Source organism: Larimichthys crocea, chromosome VII (assembly GCF_000972845.2).
Source record: "Larimichthys crocea isolate SSNF chromosome VII, L_crocea_2.0, whole genome shotgun sequence".
NCBI classification, from domain to species: Eukaryota; Metazoa; Chordata; class Actinopteri; family Sciaenidae; genus Larimichthys; species Larimichthys crocea.
In genome coordinates this window covers 14,843,017-14,860,016 of record NC_040017.1, presented here as the reverse complement: position 1 = coordinate 14,860,016, position 17,000 = coordinate 14,843,017, and the positions used below count along the sequence as shown (strand labels likewise).

The window sequence follows — 17,000 nt, the reverse complement described above, 5'->3', positions numbered from 1 at the left end:
GTTGTTTTTTTAAATAAATCTGCAAAATTTTCAGTGTAACTCTTTTCAGTTTTAATGTGTAAAGTATTTTTATGTGTTAAACGTCCAGTGTGTAAGATTCAGAAGTATCTATTGGCAGGAATGGAATATAATATTCATAACTATGTTTTTATTAGTGTATAATCACCTGAAAATAAGAATTATCATGTTCTTATTACCTTAGAATGAGTCTTTTATATCTACAGAGAGTGAGAGCGGGTCCTTTTCCACAGAGTCTGTCACGTTGAACCGCCATGTTTCTACAGTAGCCCAGAACAGACAAATCAAACTGGAGTTTTCCCTACATGTTTGGAAGGAGAGGGTGAGGCATGGGAGACTATTCATTTGGTTGCAGTCTCCACTTCACAGCTAGATGTCACTAAATCCTATACACTGGACCTTTAAAACACATCTGGACAGGATCTTTAGTCATTATATTATAATACAGTATTTCCAAATCCATGTCTGGAAATCAAGAGATGATACCTTATATATTTTATCTATTGAATCATCATTTAGAAATACATTTCCATCCTACTAATAGAGATTAGTTAAAGCTGACAGTATACCTTATATTTATTGGTTTGAATTCCTTTTACTCTGTTTGTACTAATTCTGATTTTTTGTTTAACAGTTTATTGTTGTATATATGTTGTATATGTTGCTCAGCATTTCGATTCATCTTTTGTGAAAACAAACAAACAAACAAACGATGGATATCAAGATTTCGAAAAAATCCCATATTTATTGCAGTGATGGAATTTCCGCCAGTCAAAACTTTGATGTACTTTTTCATTTTATACTTAAAACATTTATCATAATTAAAGTATACACAGTGTTCAGTACTACAGAGAACATACTGGATATCAAAATTGGTATCTGACTTTTGGCTAACGTAGGTTTTTTTTCCGACACTTCAAAATGGCTATTTATTTAAAAAATACTCCTGAAGTAGTACTATGAACATGAAAACATACAACAAATGACACACTCACATAGACAAAAGTACACGTTTCTTTTTGGTCATTCAAATAAACGATGACAGACGATGATGGGAGGAATCATTCAGATGTGTGCTACTAGAAATTTAAGAAACTTCAGGAGTAAAAACGTAATGACATTCCTATACAAACTATATAAATGTACATCTCAATGAATTAATTATTATCAAAGGGTAAATTCATTTCTCTCTTGGTCTCATGATGTTTTTCTGGTTCAGTGAAGACAAGCAACACTCAGTGTTTTCCTGATAAAGTGGGACCCACATATACAGACTGAAATCATGTACAGACACTGCATGTGTTTGCTGCCCACACACTCACTCACTTACACACACATACACACACACTGATGCAAACTGATGATGATGATGATGATGATAATAAAACCGACTTGCTGTTCCTGCAAAGACAGAAATCTATTGGTCTGGCAGCTGAATACCTGAATGGAAATTCATGGAGTTAACAGGAGTGAGACAAGAGTGTTTAATGCCAGCAAATTGTCCATCAGTTCATCTGTTTCTGGTCCTGAAGTGGTACATGTGGATGGTGGAAAATGTCTAGAACCAGAAGGACTGAAGGGTGCAGGGGTGGTCTTCCTATGGGCCCCCACTGTAGGAGTAATCTGCCTTGTTGTGCATCACCAGCTTGTTGTCCACAAAGTAGAAGCTATCAGACTGCGTCTCGTAAGGGTGAAGAATCATCTCACGCACTGAGAGAGAAAACAGACACTCAGGTTTTGCATCATCAAATCCTGTTAGATCTAATAAAACAGTGTCTATGTGTGGGTGTGTTTGTCTCTTGTGGTTACGTGTGTGTGTGTGTTGGAGTACTGCCACACTCACTGATTTCCTCAGACAGTGCGGGGAACTCGTAGATGTGCTCGCATGTGTTCTTGCTGCTGGGCATACAGAAGCCAAACTCGAAATCAAAGCTCTTGAGCAGCTGATCGCGGAAGTAGTGTCTCTCAATCATGCGGAAGTTGTTGATGGGTGTGTCTCCCACTGTGAACTCCACTCTGCAGAGACACAGTGGAGGAAATTAATTAATAGAATTTTTTTAGGACTGCTCAAAGGTCAGATAAAGGTTAATACAGTTTATTTTCATACATTTGGCCATCACTTCTAGCAGTTATGATTGAACATTGTACTTACTTACTTACAAATTATTAATTAGTTTGTTTGGCTGTCTATTTATGTATCTTAACCTGCTTTTGCACCTTTAATTTGGATAATTTACTACATATTTAATTTTTTAAAACTTTTATTTAGGAGAATTAGTTTATTTTATTTTATTTAATTATTTTATTGATCATTTGTAGTCTTTTATTTTCTTTTTTTAAAAAAAACATGCCTCCAATGTTGCCTCACTGCAAAATGATGAGACCATAAACTGATGAGATTCCTCACTTTATGTTCTGCTTTACTGTGGCGGGGTTGTTGTGTGAAGCACTTTGTGTTACCTTTTGTTTACGTGAAAAGTGCTATCAGGGCAAGAAAAATGAGCATTTAACCAAAAAAGTATTAATGAGTAAGAATCAGAAAGGTTTATTTCCAAGTAGGTTTTCACATAGAAGGAATTGGCCTTGGTGTATTGATGCATAACAAATGAAGAAATATAAATATATGTACATACAATATGTTTTTTTTTAGATATTTTAAATGAAAAGAGCTATTATCCAAATATCTAATTTGTGCACAACAAAATGCAATATTGATAATTATCCATCAACGCATAGAGGAACTCTACTACAACTACTACAAAAAGTACATTTGTGACCTAAGCCTTCATCGTGTCAAAAGTCAAAACATTATTTATTATCCAGGAGCCAGTTGTGCTCTCAGTTATGTCCAATTTCTGTCCAGAATGAGGTTTGGTTGGGGACAAAGAGTGCATCATGTTTCTCAGGTGCTTTTTTGAATAAAAACATAAAACTTCTACCATTATATGATGCACAAAACACAGAATATTTAATACGGATGGAGCTTTTTCATTGAGATTATCTAGATGAGTCAGTAATTGGGTTAGATTGAAATCAGTCACAGAGTAGGAGTTCGATGATGAACAACACTCAGGAGCCCTGACTCAGCAGGTGGGCTGGGCCGCTCTGTGTATTCACTCTCATCATCGTCAGCCTGTCATCCCACACTGACGCCCACACACACCTCCTACATCCGGTACATGTCTTCTGTAGTTGCAGCGGGGCTGGCCGGACATTATGGCAGCATTTAGCTCAGGATACACAGATCTCTCACTCTCACAGATTGTCATTTGGATTGGATCAAGGTTAACTTACGTGGCTCCAACCTGCCGCAACTGGAGGAAGGCTGGGGTGAACTGGTATCTGACAAAACGGCCGGCGTTGGGGTCACAGTGTTTTTTGCCTCCTGCTAAAGACAAGACATTTACAAGAAAAGAAGCAAAACAAAGTAGTTTAATTTCGTCTGCAGAGTCATGGAGACAAGGAAAACATCATACAGTAACATTTAAGTTAAACCTTTAAAAGATGGTCTGTGAGATAAAAAAGTTGTTCACATGTAATAAAACATCGACTGTGTGGCTCTGTCCCATAATCTGTTATCTGAGATTTTAAGATGACCTGGTGTTGGAGGTTTGGTGATCTCAAACAGGACTGTCCCTGTTTCCATGTCACGGATCTTAAACCTGGTGAAGTCGATCATATGGACATTTTCTTCTGGAGAGCAAAGATAATCTGAGAAAGAAATAAAAAAAATATTATATTCTCATACAAAACAGTCACTTCCTTCTCTTTTCATGTTATGACTGTGAATAAAGCAAGCCTTTCATGTCAGGAAGCAAGCTGTCAATTAATGAAATATCGCCACCTCAGTAGTTTTCTGCCAAGACACAATAATATCTGGCGTTATAGGCATGTCTAAACTGATCTTATTAGCATTTATTCAAGTCGGCCCCATGCTGTTGGATGCACACCACTGCAATGTCACAAGGATGGCTTTTTTTTACCCGCCAGATCTTTGTCTGTGTCAAGGTACGACCACAACAAGTGGTGCACATTACCTGAGTAGCTCGGCTACATTACTACAAGCTCAGAGAATAATTCAGGTTCACACTTTGTTGGATACATAAAAATGAAAAATATTGTGCGTGAAGTCAGATGGATTAAAAAAAAAAAAAAAACTTTTGGAAAGACATAGTCTGACCCGAATTCTCTTCTTTATCTGAGATAACACACCCATCGATCAGAGCGCAGCGGCAACCTTACAACCACAATTAGTATGATATATTCACACATAACATACACGCTTGCGTCACATCATGTGCATATGTTCTTTTTGTATATTTTCAGTCATTATGACTTTGCTGCAACAGGTTTTTATTTGCATTGACACCCACTGAAAGACAGAAACCCGAGTCCTGCTGGCACTCTGCATATGTGTATGAGCATGTGTGAGACACTACCCTCCCAACAGGGCAGGATTAGACCTAAGAGGCTTATTGTGTTTTATCATCACATGGGCCGAGTGGTTGGGAAACACACACACACACACACACACACACACACACACACACACACACACACACACACACACACACACACACACACATACACCTACTATCTCATTAGGGTTATGGTAGGGACAGTTATTATTGGCAGTCTACGTTACATAAAGGTTGAAGGGTCTTTTGTATTGATGACTTCATGCAGCACATTTCAAAAGACAGTAAAGGGGGTGAGATAAGATAAACACACATATGCATGTATTTGTGCACACGTGCGTGTGTGTGTGTGCATAGACAAACTCGCTCTGCTGTTTCCGAGGGTTAGAGAGCAGATGGGCCACACAGGATTAAGCCACCTGTTTGAAGGTATTTATAGACCTTCTCATAACGTAAAGTACACTATATGTAACACCTTGTCTAAAAATGTCCCTCTTGTGAAGCAGGGCTATTTAGAGCTTGTTGTTTAATACAGTAGGTGGAATATTTTGAGCACTGGGTGACAGATAGATAGATAGATAGATAGATAGATAGATAGATAGATAGATCGATCAGTCCTTGTAAGAGTGAAGCTGAAACACTCTTTTGGAGAAAGTGCTGTGCTGTCTGTCTGTCCAGTACGAGGTGGAGAGGGTGGTCAGGATTATTCATGATGGATTACAGTTTGTTCAGTGTCCTCCTCTTAACCACAACTTCAAATGTGTTTGCAGCCAATTACAGAGCCAGCCTTCTTAATCACTTTATCAAGGCTGTTGGTGTTGCTGACTCTGTACTGCAGAAGATTTCCAACATCTTGCTGCACACGTTTCACAAACTACAGCAAAGATGAACGTCTAGTGTCTGTCTTTCTTAAGTTGTGATGTATCAAAATTATTGTTGGTCCTACACGGTCAAAATGCCACTGAATTACTAGATCATCTGGTAAAACTTTAGTTAAACATTTCAATAGTTAATTAGTTGTAGTTTAAAAACTGTTTTCTGATATTACGCCACTGAGGTTAGGATAGGATTATGCAAATATATATGATTTACAAGTCATTGGCAAACCTTCTTTTTCTTTTTTTTTAAAGATATGTTTTGGGTCTTTTCGAGCTTTTTATTGTATAGAGACAGCTGAAGAGTGACAGGAATGTCAGGAGAGAGAGATGGGGACTGACATGCAGCAAAAGGTGCGGCCCCCGGTCGGATTCGAACCCTGGGCTGCTGCGGCAAGGACTGAGCCTTTGTACATGGGGCGGATGCTCTACCAACTTAGCTAAACGACACCCCAAGCAAACCATATTTTTAAGCACCAGAACAGGAACAAAGACTAAAGGTCTAATGTTTAATGACGAATTAAAAACATCATTTTACATTTTATATTAAAGTGAAGAGTGTTATGCTCTTCTTGACTTGTGTAATCATAATTTTCATGTCTTTTGATGGTAACCGATGGGAAATACGGCATTAACTTTGATTAAGTAAAGCCTTTTCCTAAAGTTAGTCACATTAGATGTCTAATATCTCGAATAATTCACCAGTTATTAACAATTAACAATATCATGTCTTGGGTGATTACATGTGTGGAAACATGTGAATAGACAAATCAACTGTAGGAAGGTGGTTAGTTTGATAAATGCTGATGGGAGGGATGCTTTGTATGCATCCATGTGTGCAGAGCATACCTTTGTATGGATTTTTATGTGAGTATGTACTCTTGAGTCTGCAGAATGCACTTGGCTCATCTCTGGTGATGATGCTAACTTATGTAGATGTGAGTGGAGCATTTCCATGTTGAACATCACAAGAGTGGTCAAGATATTTCCATGTAACACTGGTCTGGCACATTTGCTTATCTGCTACTGTTAGTAAATAACTCCAACTTCACATGTGGTCATTAAAATGAAGTGACATAATTTCAGTTGTAATTACCATATAGATCAAAATGTCTCTTTTAGAAAATAAATACATCATAATCACATTACCAATTATTTTTTATCATTTAACTTTCGTTTAAATAAAGCAGCAACCTCTGTTGCAGTTCCTCAAACGGCCACTTGAGGCTGGCTACAAAACAAGTCAGTCTCCATAAGTCCCCATGTTAAAATGTCCAACTTCACAGCAGAAATAAACATGTTTACAGCCTGGTACAAAAAACAGTTTTGGTCTCAATAGCTAATTTCCCCAGTCATGACAACTGTACTGAGTTATGCATAATTAACAGCGTGGTTGCTTTGATTGATAGATTAAGTGTTGTTACCGATGGCTTGTTTGGCTTTCTGCATCATTCGACTCGCCTCAGGTCCACCGATGAGCCACGTCTTTCCCGATTTTTAGATTAGCCAGAGGCCGAGAACGCAGGACTGCCAACATGACAGCGGCCAGAGTCGCATATTCTGAGCTTCAGTTTTTCAGAAACCTGTGGGTGACGACGTCTTCCATTCTTTGGTGGTTTAAATACCACCAGTATAGGTAACTGGTAAAATAGATTTTTCTTCTCCCTCAATGCAAAGTCCTGTAAGCACTCTTCCAAAAAGAGCGTTTCTAAAGGGTAAAATATGTGTCATCTGCTGAATTTATCATTTTTGGCAAGATGGCACTTCATTTAAAATCTGTTGGCAGAGTATTCTGTACACATCTTGTGAAGTTGTCACTGAGCAGCTCTCTTTGTGGGCAGATGACCGCAAGATGTATTTTGTGAATCAGAGATGGCTTCTTGCCAAACCTGCTGTAAAAAGGCAGATGGAGCATTTCATCTGATAGCACAGCCAGTGAAGTCACTTCTAACCAGTCCCAGAGCTCGTTACCAACTCCGCACTACACCACAGATGAATTTGATTTCTTCACCTCTGCACACGGAGCAGCTTGACTGACGACGACTGACTGTACTGTAGTGCAGAGATTTGTAGCAGTAATAATAAAGATCCGCCTGTTCGGATGATTACTGAGACAACAGAAGGAACAAAACACAAACACTGAATGACGAGAATCATTTCTAGTTTGTGTCAGACAGAAAGGGAGACAGAGGATAGTGCATAGTGTTGACTGCTGTATCTGATGAATGGAGTCTCTTTTCACAGACTGCAGTCTGTCACAGTTGTTTTTACGATGAACCCGGGCCCTTTCACAGCACTAACAGATGTCTAGTCTTGTAATTGGGAATAATTAGGCTTATTACATAATACATTTTTGGGAAAAAAACATTCTCATTTGTCAAAGTGTAGATACATTTCAAACTGCTTTCTGAAAACAGCTGGGACAAATCCACCATACCAAGTGATCATTGTTTATTTAGACATGGTCTATTAGAGTCATTTTATTATATAATTCATGCTGCATAGTGTGAAGAAATATATATCTATATATATAATGTCTCAAGGCGAACAAAAAAGACATGATGGTGTCTAACCATTTACATGTAGATGTAACTAAATGCTGAAATTATTCAGAAAGAACGTTCTTATAGAAGCAAAAAAGTGGAAACAATGGGAACTTTTCATTGGGAGCTTAATGTACAGTTTATTTTGAATAACAAACTATGCACTGTAAGCATTAAAGTAACTCCTTGCATTTACTCAGTGGGCATCAATACTTGACTTTTACACTAAAACGAAGAGCACATGAAAAAATGGAGAGAGCACTTCAGAGGCAGGACCAGAACATACGGAAAAATAATATGACATCTTGTTTGACATTTGGGAAATAACACTTGATACCAAGATTGATACCACGCTTACGTCTGTTCTTTTAATAGTAAACTACATCAGCCAGTTAGTTCAGCCTTAGCCTGACACATAAAAACGTATTTTCACTTTGGTTTTTGGACACAAAAACAGGCTAGCTGTTTCCCCTGTTTGCAGTTTTTACACTAAACTAAACTAGCTGTCTGCTGACACACATGGAAGATGTGATTCTCTGATCGCGTAACGCTTGGCAGCAAAATTAATGAACATAATGTTGAACTATACCTTTAAACTCTGGCTTCAATGAAAGTACTTGAAGTAGTCACGTTGTAAAAAGGAAAACCATAATGCAGACATTGTTGCCGGAGTCATTGTTATTCTAAAAGGAGAGTGGAAGGAAATTATTCTTGCTATATCTGTGTGTCTATGCAAAGACATCATCGTCCAAGTTTCTCTCCCGTTTGCATGAATTACCTTGTCTTGACATTACGAGGGTAAAATATTCCAACAATATGCCAAAACACTGTGACATACATGTTCATACCTCAGTTCTTTCTTTTTGCCTTCTGTCTTTTACCCAAACACACACACACACACACACACACACACACACACACACACACACACACACACACACACACATGAAGTGCTCCACTTCACTTCCTTCAACACTGTCACCTAGCAACGCTCCTTCTGATAGTGTGCCAGCTCGATTAGCTTGTCTTTTTCCTTCCCCTCATCCACCTGGCTGCTCCGCAACAACAAGGAATCAAAGGAGAGTATCTCAGGTTAGGCATCAGTGGTATGCAAATGACATGTTCCTTGTATACCTGAGGCCTCCTCCTGGAGACTGAGAGCCTCCTTTTGCCTGATTTCACAACCTTGTAGCACGGGAGGAATCAGGAAGATCTGCATATGTGATGCAGAATATTAAGGAGGATGTGTGTCAACAGTGATTTCAATTACAAACATGCCATTAACTCTCATCACAGGTGATCTGACATAATTACACACTGATCTTTCTACACTTATTCGGAGGAGGAATGTACAATTTCTGTATTCATTTTTACAGCTTATCATGATTGGTAACACGAATTAGTCACAGAGCCCAAAGGCCAACTGTTAAATATAAACATCTGAACTCTGCTGGAGAACAAAGTGAACTCAGTCCTAAAAAGATCGGTTTGGCAGCAGCCCTTATAAAGAGAGTAAAATTAGCATTAAGTCTTGAGTCATGTTGTGTTCCTGTGTTCAGATACACAGCGCCTGTCAGACACCAAAATGGCATTCATAAAGAGCAAACGAGCTGCCATATATAGCTCCTTAATCCCCAAGATTAGCCTGGAGTTACAGACTTTCAGCCACAGGGATTGACTTGACATGCCTTATTCTCTCCATTCGACTCTGAGGTTTCTGATCACTGCCCATACTATATGTTCAATTAATCCCAGAACATGAGGAAGAACAATGCACACACGCTTACTTATCTTCACATTAAAATAATTTATAGCCCGAAGAGTCAGCTAGTGTCATTAACATTACATCTTGATGTTCACGATATGATATACAGTGCACCTGTGTATAGCAGGCTGTTTCATGTCTCTCGGTTAATAGCACCTGTAGGCAAACTGGCAAACGTCGCGGTTCATGCAGAGGTTGAACTCAGAGCAGCTGAATGCAGATGAGAGTCTTTCCTCTTATCTTTCTCCAGCCTGCATCACCAAGTGAGGGGAAAAGAATACCATATTTTTTATGAGAGGGTTTCATGAGGACAGAAGTTGTGATCTAAACTTCCTGGGTGAGAATGACACAGGTAGCCTGTGCCACACATCAGGCATGTTAGATGATAGATTGATACCCACTCGCATATCTATACAATAAATATGAAGCTAGAGCCAGCAGTGGGTTCGCTTAACTTAGTATGAGCAACAAAATTAGACTACCAGCAGCTCTAAAGCTCACAAACTAATATGTTTAATCTGGTTTACTTGATTAGTTAGTGAGCTTTAGAAGTGCTGATAGGTGGATAGTGTTCCCTTGGAACAGAGCCAGGTTAGCTGCTTGAAGTCTTTATGTTAAACTAACTGGCTCCTGGCTGTAGCTTACTGACTGTAGTTACATAAGAATAAAAAAACTGCAGATTTCAGGCTATATGATCAGGACCTGGAGGGTCATAGGATTTTAATCAGATTTAGATTGTTCAGAAACTTCTTCCTATCAGGAGAAGAGATGAGAGAGATGTACCTTTAATCTTTGCTGCCTTGTTACCAGATTATCTTGTACCAATCACTCTTTCGTACAGTGGCCATCGCATTGGTTTTAGGGGTCAGAAGCTAAAAAGTTTGGGTACCTCTTGTTGAAACATTGCAAGCATGTTCAGCTTGAATCATAAAAGGCTGTTAGCTGATATATTGTCACATACAAGCCATCGAAAATCCCATTGTGCCATGTAAGAATGGTATCCATGTATGTGCAAGTACTAGCAGAGAGGTAATATCTGACTGTGGAGAAACTGTGTCTGATTTCTATAGAGTTTCAAATTGTTTCACCATCTGACATTTTTTCTCCTGCAGCCTTCAGGATTATTCTGCCCTGTGGAGGCTGTTTGCGTCCTCCCCCCCGTCACATTGTTTTTCCTGTCGTTTTCCCCTCCCATTGTGTTTCTGTCTGTCTTGTCTGTCTCTGTGGTTATGGTCAAATAGTCAAAAATAAATCACCTCCTATGTCCTTTCCTAAACACTTTTCCTTGACCTCGATGGAAAACGTCACTAAGTCAAGGAGAGATGTGAAGGACAGGTCATGAGGACTTAGGAAAAGACATCTGTGGTGCTCAGAGAGTCCGACTGCACTTACGCTAGACTACGTCATTATGCGACGGCACTTGTTGCTGACGTGGTCTGTGGTAAAACTACAAAGTGAATGGAAATGAGAATGGCCGTTCACCCTCCTGTCCACTTTTTTATAGCAAGTTATGGCAAAAGATGGATGCTTAATAATCAACGATAATGTACATAATGATCTGTCGGGACATCTGTCACAGTTACAGAAGGTAATAGCTGTCAGAGTAAATGTGATGTTCATGTTTTATAGATTAGTTTGAATGGACAGGATAACTTAAAGCATATCTAACAACATTTTGAGAAAGTTTTTCACTACAGCAACACCTCTGCATGTGAACGCAGCTCACAGTCAACAACAGAACTGGCTTCATGATCAAAGTTTTCACATCACATCATCACGTCTGTCCATATTCATACACTCTCTCTCTGCTGCAGTCTGCATCACACTTGTTTAGATGTTTTTTTTATGTCTAGTCAGTGACGGTGCAGTTTTGGGGGACGACATTATCTCCTTTCATTACGTAAAGGATGGTCCGCTCTATCCTGTGCTAAAGGAGATAAGAAAGGAAACATCAAACTAAACGTATCACTGGGGCTACGTAAATAGTCGAGCTCATTTCGCTCAGTTAGAAACCTTACTGAGCAAAATTGACTATTTGACCAGACCTTGAGCGTGCTATTGTCGCTGGGTGTGGCCTCCTATTTCCCTTGCACCTGTCTGACTGGCTCACCACCTCATTCACCAATCAACCACTGCACAGTACAAAAAAACTTGGCTCTTCCACGAAGACTCTACCACATTGTTCTGTCGCCCTAGTGCTAAAAGGCCAATTCTCTGTTCCCTGTGTGATTTTTGCCTCTGTAACTAATTGTCCTCCTCTGCCACCACTAGCCCTGCACCACCCTAGGATCACCTACTCACCTACACATCCTCCTTAGTGTTTACAATTGTGTGTTTCAGTGTCTTGATGCGTCATCATTCAGCCTAACATATTCACCTCATATTAATACCAAGAGGGTCTTCCGGACTTCTTTGCGTGTTGGTCTGAGCTAATATGAGTTAGTACCAAAACCTGAAAGAATAGAGGCAGCTAAATAGCCAGAAGATAGGCAATTACAGGTATTGATCAATAGATTTATCAAACTCTGATGCACAGATTTTGGACTATACAGTACATTCAAAGATTATGCACCTTCAACATGTTCAAATATTTAAATATTGAGTTAATATGATCCTGAGTCTGGCAACAAGTGCCTGATTCTGAGTGTTAGACCAAGCACAGGCATAAGATTGTGTTGATTATCGATTTGGATGCAACAAACCGTCTCTCTCCATGTCAAATCACTTTGAAAGAGTAACCTTGTGACAGCTGTGCATGGGAGATTAAGAACCGGCAGCACCAATCAATTTTAATTAAAGCTGTATCCATTGTGTTGGCAGACATCACAGAGTGGAAATCCCACCCGACGTAGATAAAGCTCTGCTCTGTGTCCCAGACTTATTAAGGCAAAATAATTGATCACCCATTAGTGTAAAAGGAACCAGACTGTTCTGAGTAAATCATCTGGATGAAGCAAAATTACACACCAGAGCAGATCCTTGGAGTCAAAAATACCAACAGAGGATCAGGTATACAGTCCATTTCTACATCCCATTACATCATAATTACAATTTTGTTTTTACTTTTTGAAGCTATCGTTCTCCTAATTGTCTGTATCTATTCTTGGTTTTGTTTTGGTGTTGCGGTTGTGTAAAGTTTTTAAATGTAATATGGCAAGAATATGTTTGAGAATTTCATAAATAACATCACTGGCTGTAACTCACAACTTTAATTTTAGCAAACACAAGCAAATTATTTCAGGATTCTTATGACGAGATTTAGGGGATTTACAGTATTATTATTAAAGAATAAAATATTACCAGGCAGCTGCTTAAGATCACAGTTCATTTGATGCTGATGGACACTTTATTTTGCGTCTTTAAAGGCATCAGTATGCCTTTAAATAAAGTTCAGACACTTAATGCGTAACTTTTGAAACTGACAATACAATAACCACTTCACAAAGTCAATGTCAGGACTCAAACTTCTCTGTCAATCTCTCTTTTTTTCATTTTACATACCTCCCCTTTGTTTTCATGTGTACGCCTGCAGCACCAAAATGATAACCATTATCCTATGGTTCGGCTAAACTAAAAATAGGCAAAGACATGGATCTGAGGTGGCCCTGAGGTGGGCCGAATGACACCTGGGTGCTCAAACAAGCCATCTGTAATGGCATCTACCTGTCAGTCAAAGTGGTCACACTGTTAAATATGTATAACTTTAAGCCTTAACATAATTTTAACGGGTGAGTTGAAACACCCTGTTCTTCCTTGAGCTACAGAGAGAAGCATGAGAGAGAGAGAGAGAGAGAGAGAGAGAGAGAGAGAGAGAGGAGAGAGAGATTTCTTGAGTCAGTTTTAGACGACAACCAGCAAATATATCTTATTCTAGATATCAAAACACAGGAAAAGTGTAAAACATGGCACCTTTAAAGTTCCTATGAAACAGAAAGCAGAGTACTATTTGCACATTTACGGGTTTCCTGTAAAAACATAGGACATAGGGAGAGACTTGTCAACAACATTTATTTGTGTTTACAGTAGTCAGTACGTGCTGTGCATCTAGCAGTATGAGCTAATATCAGTGGCCACCCTAACAGGACATGATAAAAACTTTTTAAACATCACTTTTGAACTCATAGGGACTTTAAGAGATCTCTCTTCAATGCACTTCCAACAGGAATGATGGGGGACAAAATTCAAAGGCCCTCTTATGTGCTACAATCTGCATCAAAGTTTGTCGGAAGTTAATATGAGTTAGCCACGCCGAGTGATCTTTCAAGAAAACGTTTCGTTTTAGTTCAAAAGTCCCTCATGGTGACACTCCACTGCAACTCAGGATGGAAACATGTAGCTAAGCACAAAATACAAGTTATTTAGATAGCAATAAATTGATAAAAGATAATAAAAGTGTTCTTTTGGCCATGATAATCATTGAATGAATATATGATGTTATGACAGCCCTAGTTTAAATTCATGCTTCATTAAAAGACGAAAAAGCATTTCCTGTAAGAGGTCTGATTTTCACTTTTTATCACCCTCTTGCTCTGATTCAAATGCACTTACATGGAAACACAATTAGACCTGACTAATGAGAAGAAAGTGTGTTCGACAAATCAGTAAATAACAATTTCAACACAATGGTTCTACAAATAGTAAGACAGTTATAATATAACAGATCAACAGTGGAGGTAACATATATTCAGTAACAACAGCATTTCTGTTTAGCTGTTCATCATTAATCATCCACTGTGTACACATTAAACTGATGTGCCATCTTTCACATCACAGCAGCGCTTCTCTGTCTGGATTATATTTCTTCTCCTCTCTGCCTGCGTGACAATGAGGCGCTGTGCCTCGCTTATCAGCAATGAACCACCGTGACAGACTGGAGCCGGGCTGCCCCAAAATGGTGGCATTCACCTCCCAAAAGCACAACTGGAAAAGTCATTTACACTGTAGTGTGAGGCATTTTCTGCTTCCCTCTTTTCCAACTGCGATTTTCTTTCTCTTGCAGCAGAAAATGATTGCCAGCAAATTGCGTGGCACACTATGCTTATCTCTGCAGTATGGGTCTTTTGTACGGTCTGACGTTTAAAATGATCAGAAATTTGACTTCCATTACTTGACAGGAAATGAGGAAGGAGATTCAACATCAGTTTATTTGTATAATCCCAAATATTATCCAGCTATTGTTCAAATTAACAAAATTGTAACTGTTGATATGCTTCATTAATGGATATAACACATATTACATCTCTCTATGACAGTTTGTAGCCAATAAATGAATCTGATCCAGAATGTAAACAACCTCACTTATACTTCAGCTCCAGGGTCATTAATTACCTGAAGTGTATCATGTCATTGTATAATGCTGTGTTACAGCCCTCCTGACATAATCTAGATTACTTAGATTTCAATGGAGAGCGGAGATTACTGCACAATCATAAGTGGTTTAGGTATTAGTGCACTGACAGAGCTCTAGTTTTGCCTTTCCAAATGAAAACAGATGTGATGGTCTGAGAAGGGATGAGAAAGTTGGTGGTAAATTTCAGACTTCACTGTGAGTCACTGTTGTAGACGTGAATTATTGAACATAAATGGAAATTAACCTTTTACATCATCAGAAGACAGACAATGATAACTAGTTGTGTTTTGTGTTCATTAAAAGCTCATTAAAAAAAAACAATTTGAGAGAGGAAATGGGTTTCAGTCCTTGTTAAAAAAACAAAAATTCTTCACATAAGGTCTACTGTATAGCTTCTTTCACTACACTACATTGTCACCTTGAGATGAGGCTGAAAGCCCCAGAGAAAAAGATAGTAATTTTTCTTAATTTGTCAAACTAATATTTCAAAACTCAAGAATAAACTTCTGTTTTCATGAACTGATCTTAAGAGACTTCACTAATCACATTTCTTTCTTTGAATCAACTATATTCTGAAGTTCTCGGGTATCAACAGTAAGTTTCGACTTCATTTCAACCATTCAGTCCCTGTCACACGCTCAGTTACACCATCAGTATCTTGACCAGCAAAAATAAGTAACCCAGGTGACAGATATTATAGATCTGTAAAGTTTAAAATGTATGAAATTCAGCCCTACAAGTTGACTTACACTCTCTCTGTAGCCCTTAACAGCCCACCCTGCCAAGTTTCCATGACATAACATGGAAACTGTTTCCATAATGCGTTAAACAACAGGCTGATAGTATTCTTCTCTTGTATTTGTTCCAGTTGACAACTGTCCGTGTCAAGCTATAATCAGCGGATCACATCTCTGGCCACCTGTTACCTCAGAGCCACAGGTGTCTCGAGGTGAGGATGTAGTAAGAGCCAGGTTTTTTCTTCAGCAGGATTTGAGAAGCACACCAGGAAGTACAGTACACTCACCTGCACTCTCCTTCAGTGCCCACACACTCAGACACAGAGACACAACAACACACATTGGTATTATTGGTGGAGCTGACATGCTGCTTGTCCTATACAGCACTAAATAACAGTAATATGAGTGCTCACTGGTTCAAAGTCGTATTTAAAGCTATGGAGAGGTCCATTCAGACTGTGTCGCTGTCCATGGTATTTCCTCGACACAGCCAGTAACTGAACACAGTCAATGTGTTAAATAATACACATAAAGACAGCACGAACAAGGAAGCAACAGCAGATGGGTTTCACTAATCTCCTCTGACTGTAAGGCTTTAACTACTCCTCTCACCGTGCCAAACACAGGAGCAGGTTACTTACTCTTGGTGATCTTCTGTAACCCAAGCACATCCTCGGGCGTAATTATGGTATTTCTGCGCAATTCTTCTTCAGTTGTAACCGGGATCCCCATATCTGATGAGTTGCAGCCTTGCTGCACTTTCATGTCCAGCAGAAGAGGGCTAATCGGTGTGCAACCTGTCAAGGAAACTGGAGGCTTCTCTCTCTCTCTCTTTTTTTTTCTGATGCTCTCGGCGTCGTCGCCGCAGGAGCCGATTTACTTGCGTCGCAGCCTTTTTTTTTAGTTGCGCGCTGGCTAAAGCACGGTACAGCAAACAGGCTCTGTGCTGCTACAAGAATAACTCATTCTCCTCCCCTTCTCGATCCGGTAAAAGATAAAAATCAGCCCCTTAGCTCCCTCCCTCCCTCCCTCCCGCGCTCAAGGCTCATCGGCTCTCTCACAAGCTATTTAATCCAAATCCTGTGGCTTTAAACCGACCAGTGGTGCGTGGCTGACAGTCTGCGCGCCTCGTCATCTGCTCTTACACCAGTGCGTGCATGGCTGGGCTTTACTCGGGAACAGTAACTGATTACTCAGTACTCGTTTCTCACCTCAGTGATGAACACCCTTCCCCCGCTTGGAGGAGGAGAAGTTCACAGGTGTCAGGAATAACCTCTTGAAATGATGTTGTTTA

General features: G+C 39.4%; 1 protein-coding gene across 2 annotated transcripts; it reads right to left on the bottom strand.

Moving 5' to 3' along the window:
• Window positions 1-761: 761 nt before the first annotated feature.
• On the bottom strand, window positions 762-16,724 carry unc119a1 (unc-119 lipid binding chaperone a1). Of its 2 annotated transcripts, none has more exons than XM_019272480.2 (5): window positions 16,348-16,724; window positions 3,616-3,729; window positions 3,313-3,406; window positions 1,862-2,034; window positions 762-1,728 (listed from the first exon to the last, which is right to left on the bottom strand). In XM_019272480.2, exons 1-5 carry the CDS (start codon window positions 16,469-16,471, stop codon window positions 1,616-1,618), a joined length of 618 nt encoding a protein of 205 aa, XP_019128025.2. In that variant the 5' UTR covers window positions 16,472-16,724; the 3' UTR covers window positions 762-1,615. The 2 variants fall into 2 exon arrangements, with proteins under 2 accessions (XP_019128025.2, XP_019128026.2); XM_019272481.2 differs by having other exon boundaries at window positions 3,313-3,403.
• Window positions 16,725-17,000: the final 276 nt, after the last annotated feature.

Coding starts and splice junctions, on each gene's coding strand:
- unc119a1 (XM_019272480.2), bottom strand. CDS start 16,471: ATGAAAGTGCAGCAAGGCTGCAACTCATCAGATATGGGGATCCCGGTT. Junction 3,730..16,347: donor GTTACAGAAGATCACCAAGA/GTAAGTAACCTG, acceptor TTTCTTTCTCAG/ATTATCTTTGCTCTCCAGAA. Junction 3,407..3,615: donor CACCAAACCTCCAACACCAG/GTCATCTTAAAA, acceptor TCTTGTCTTTAG/CAGGAGGCAAAAAACACTGT.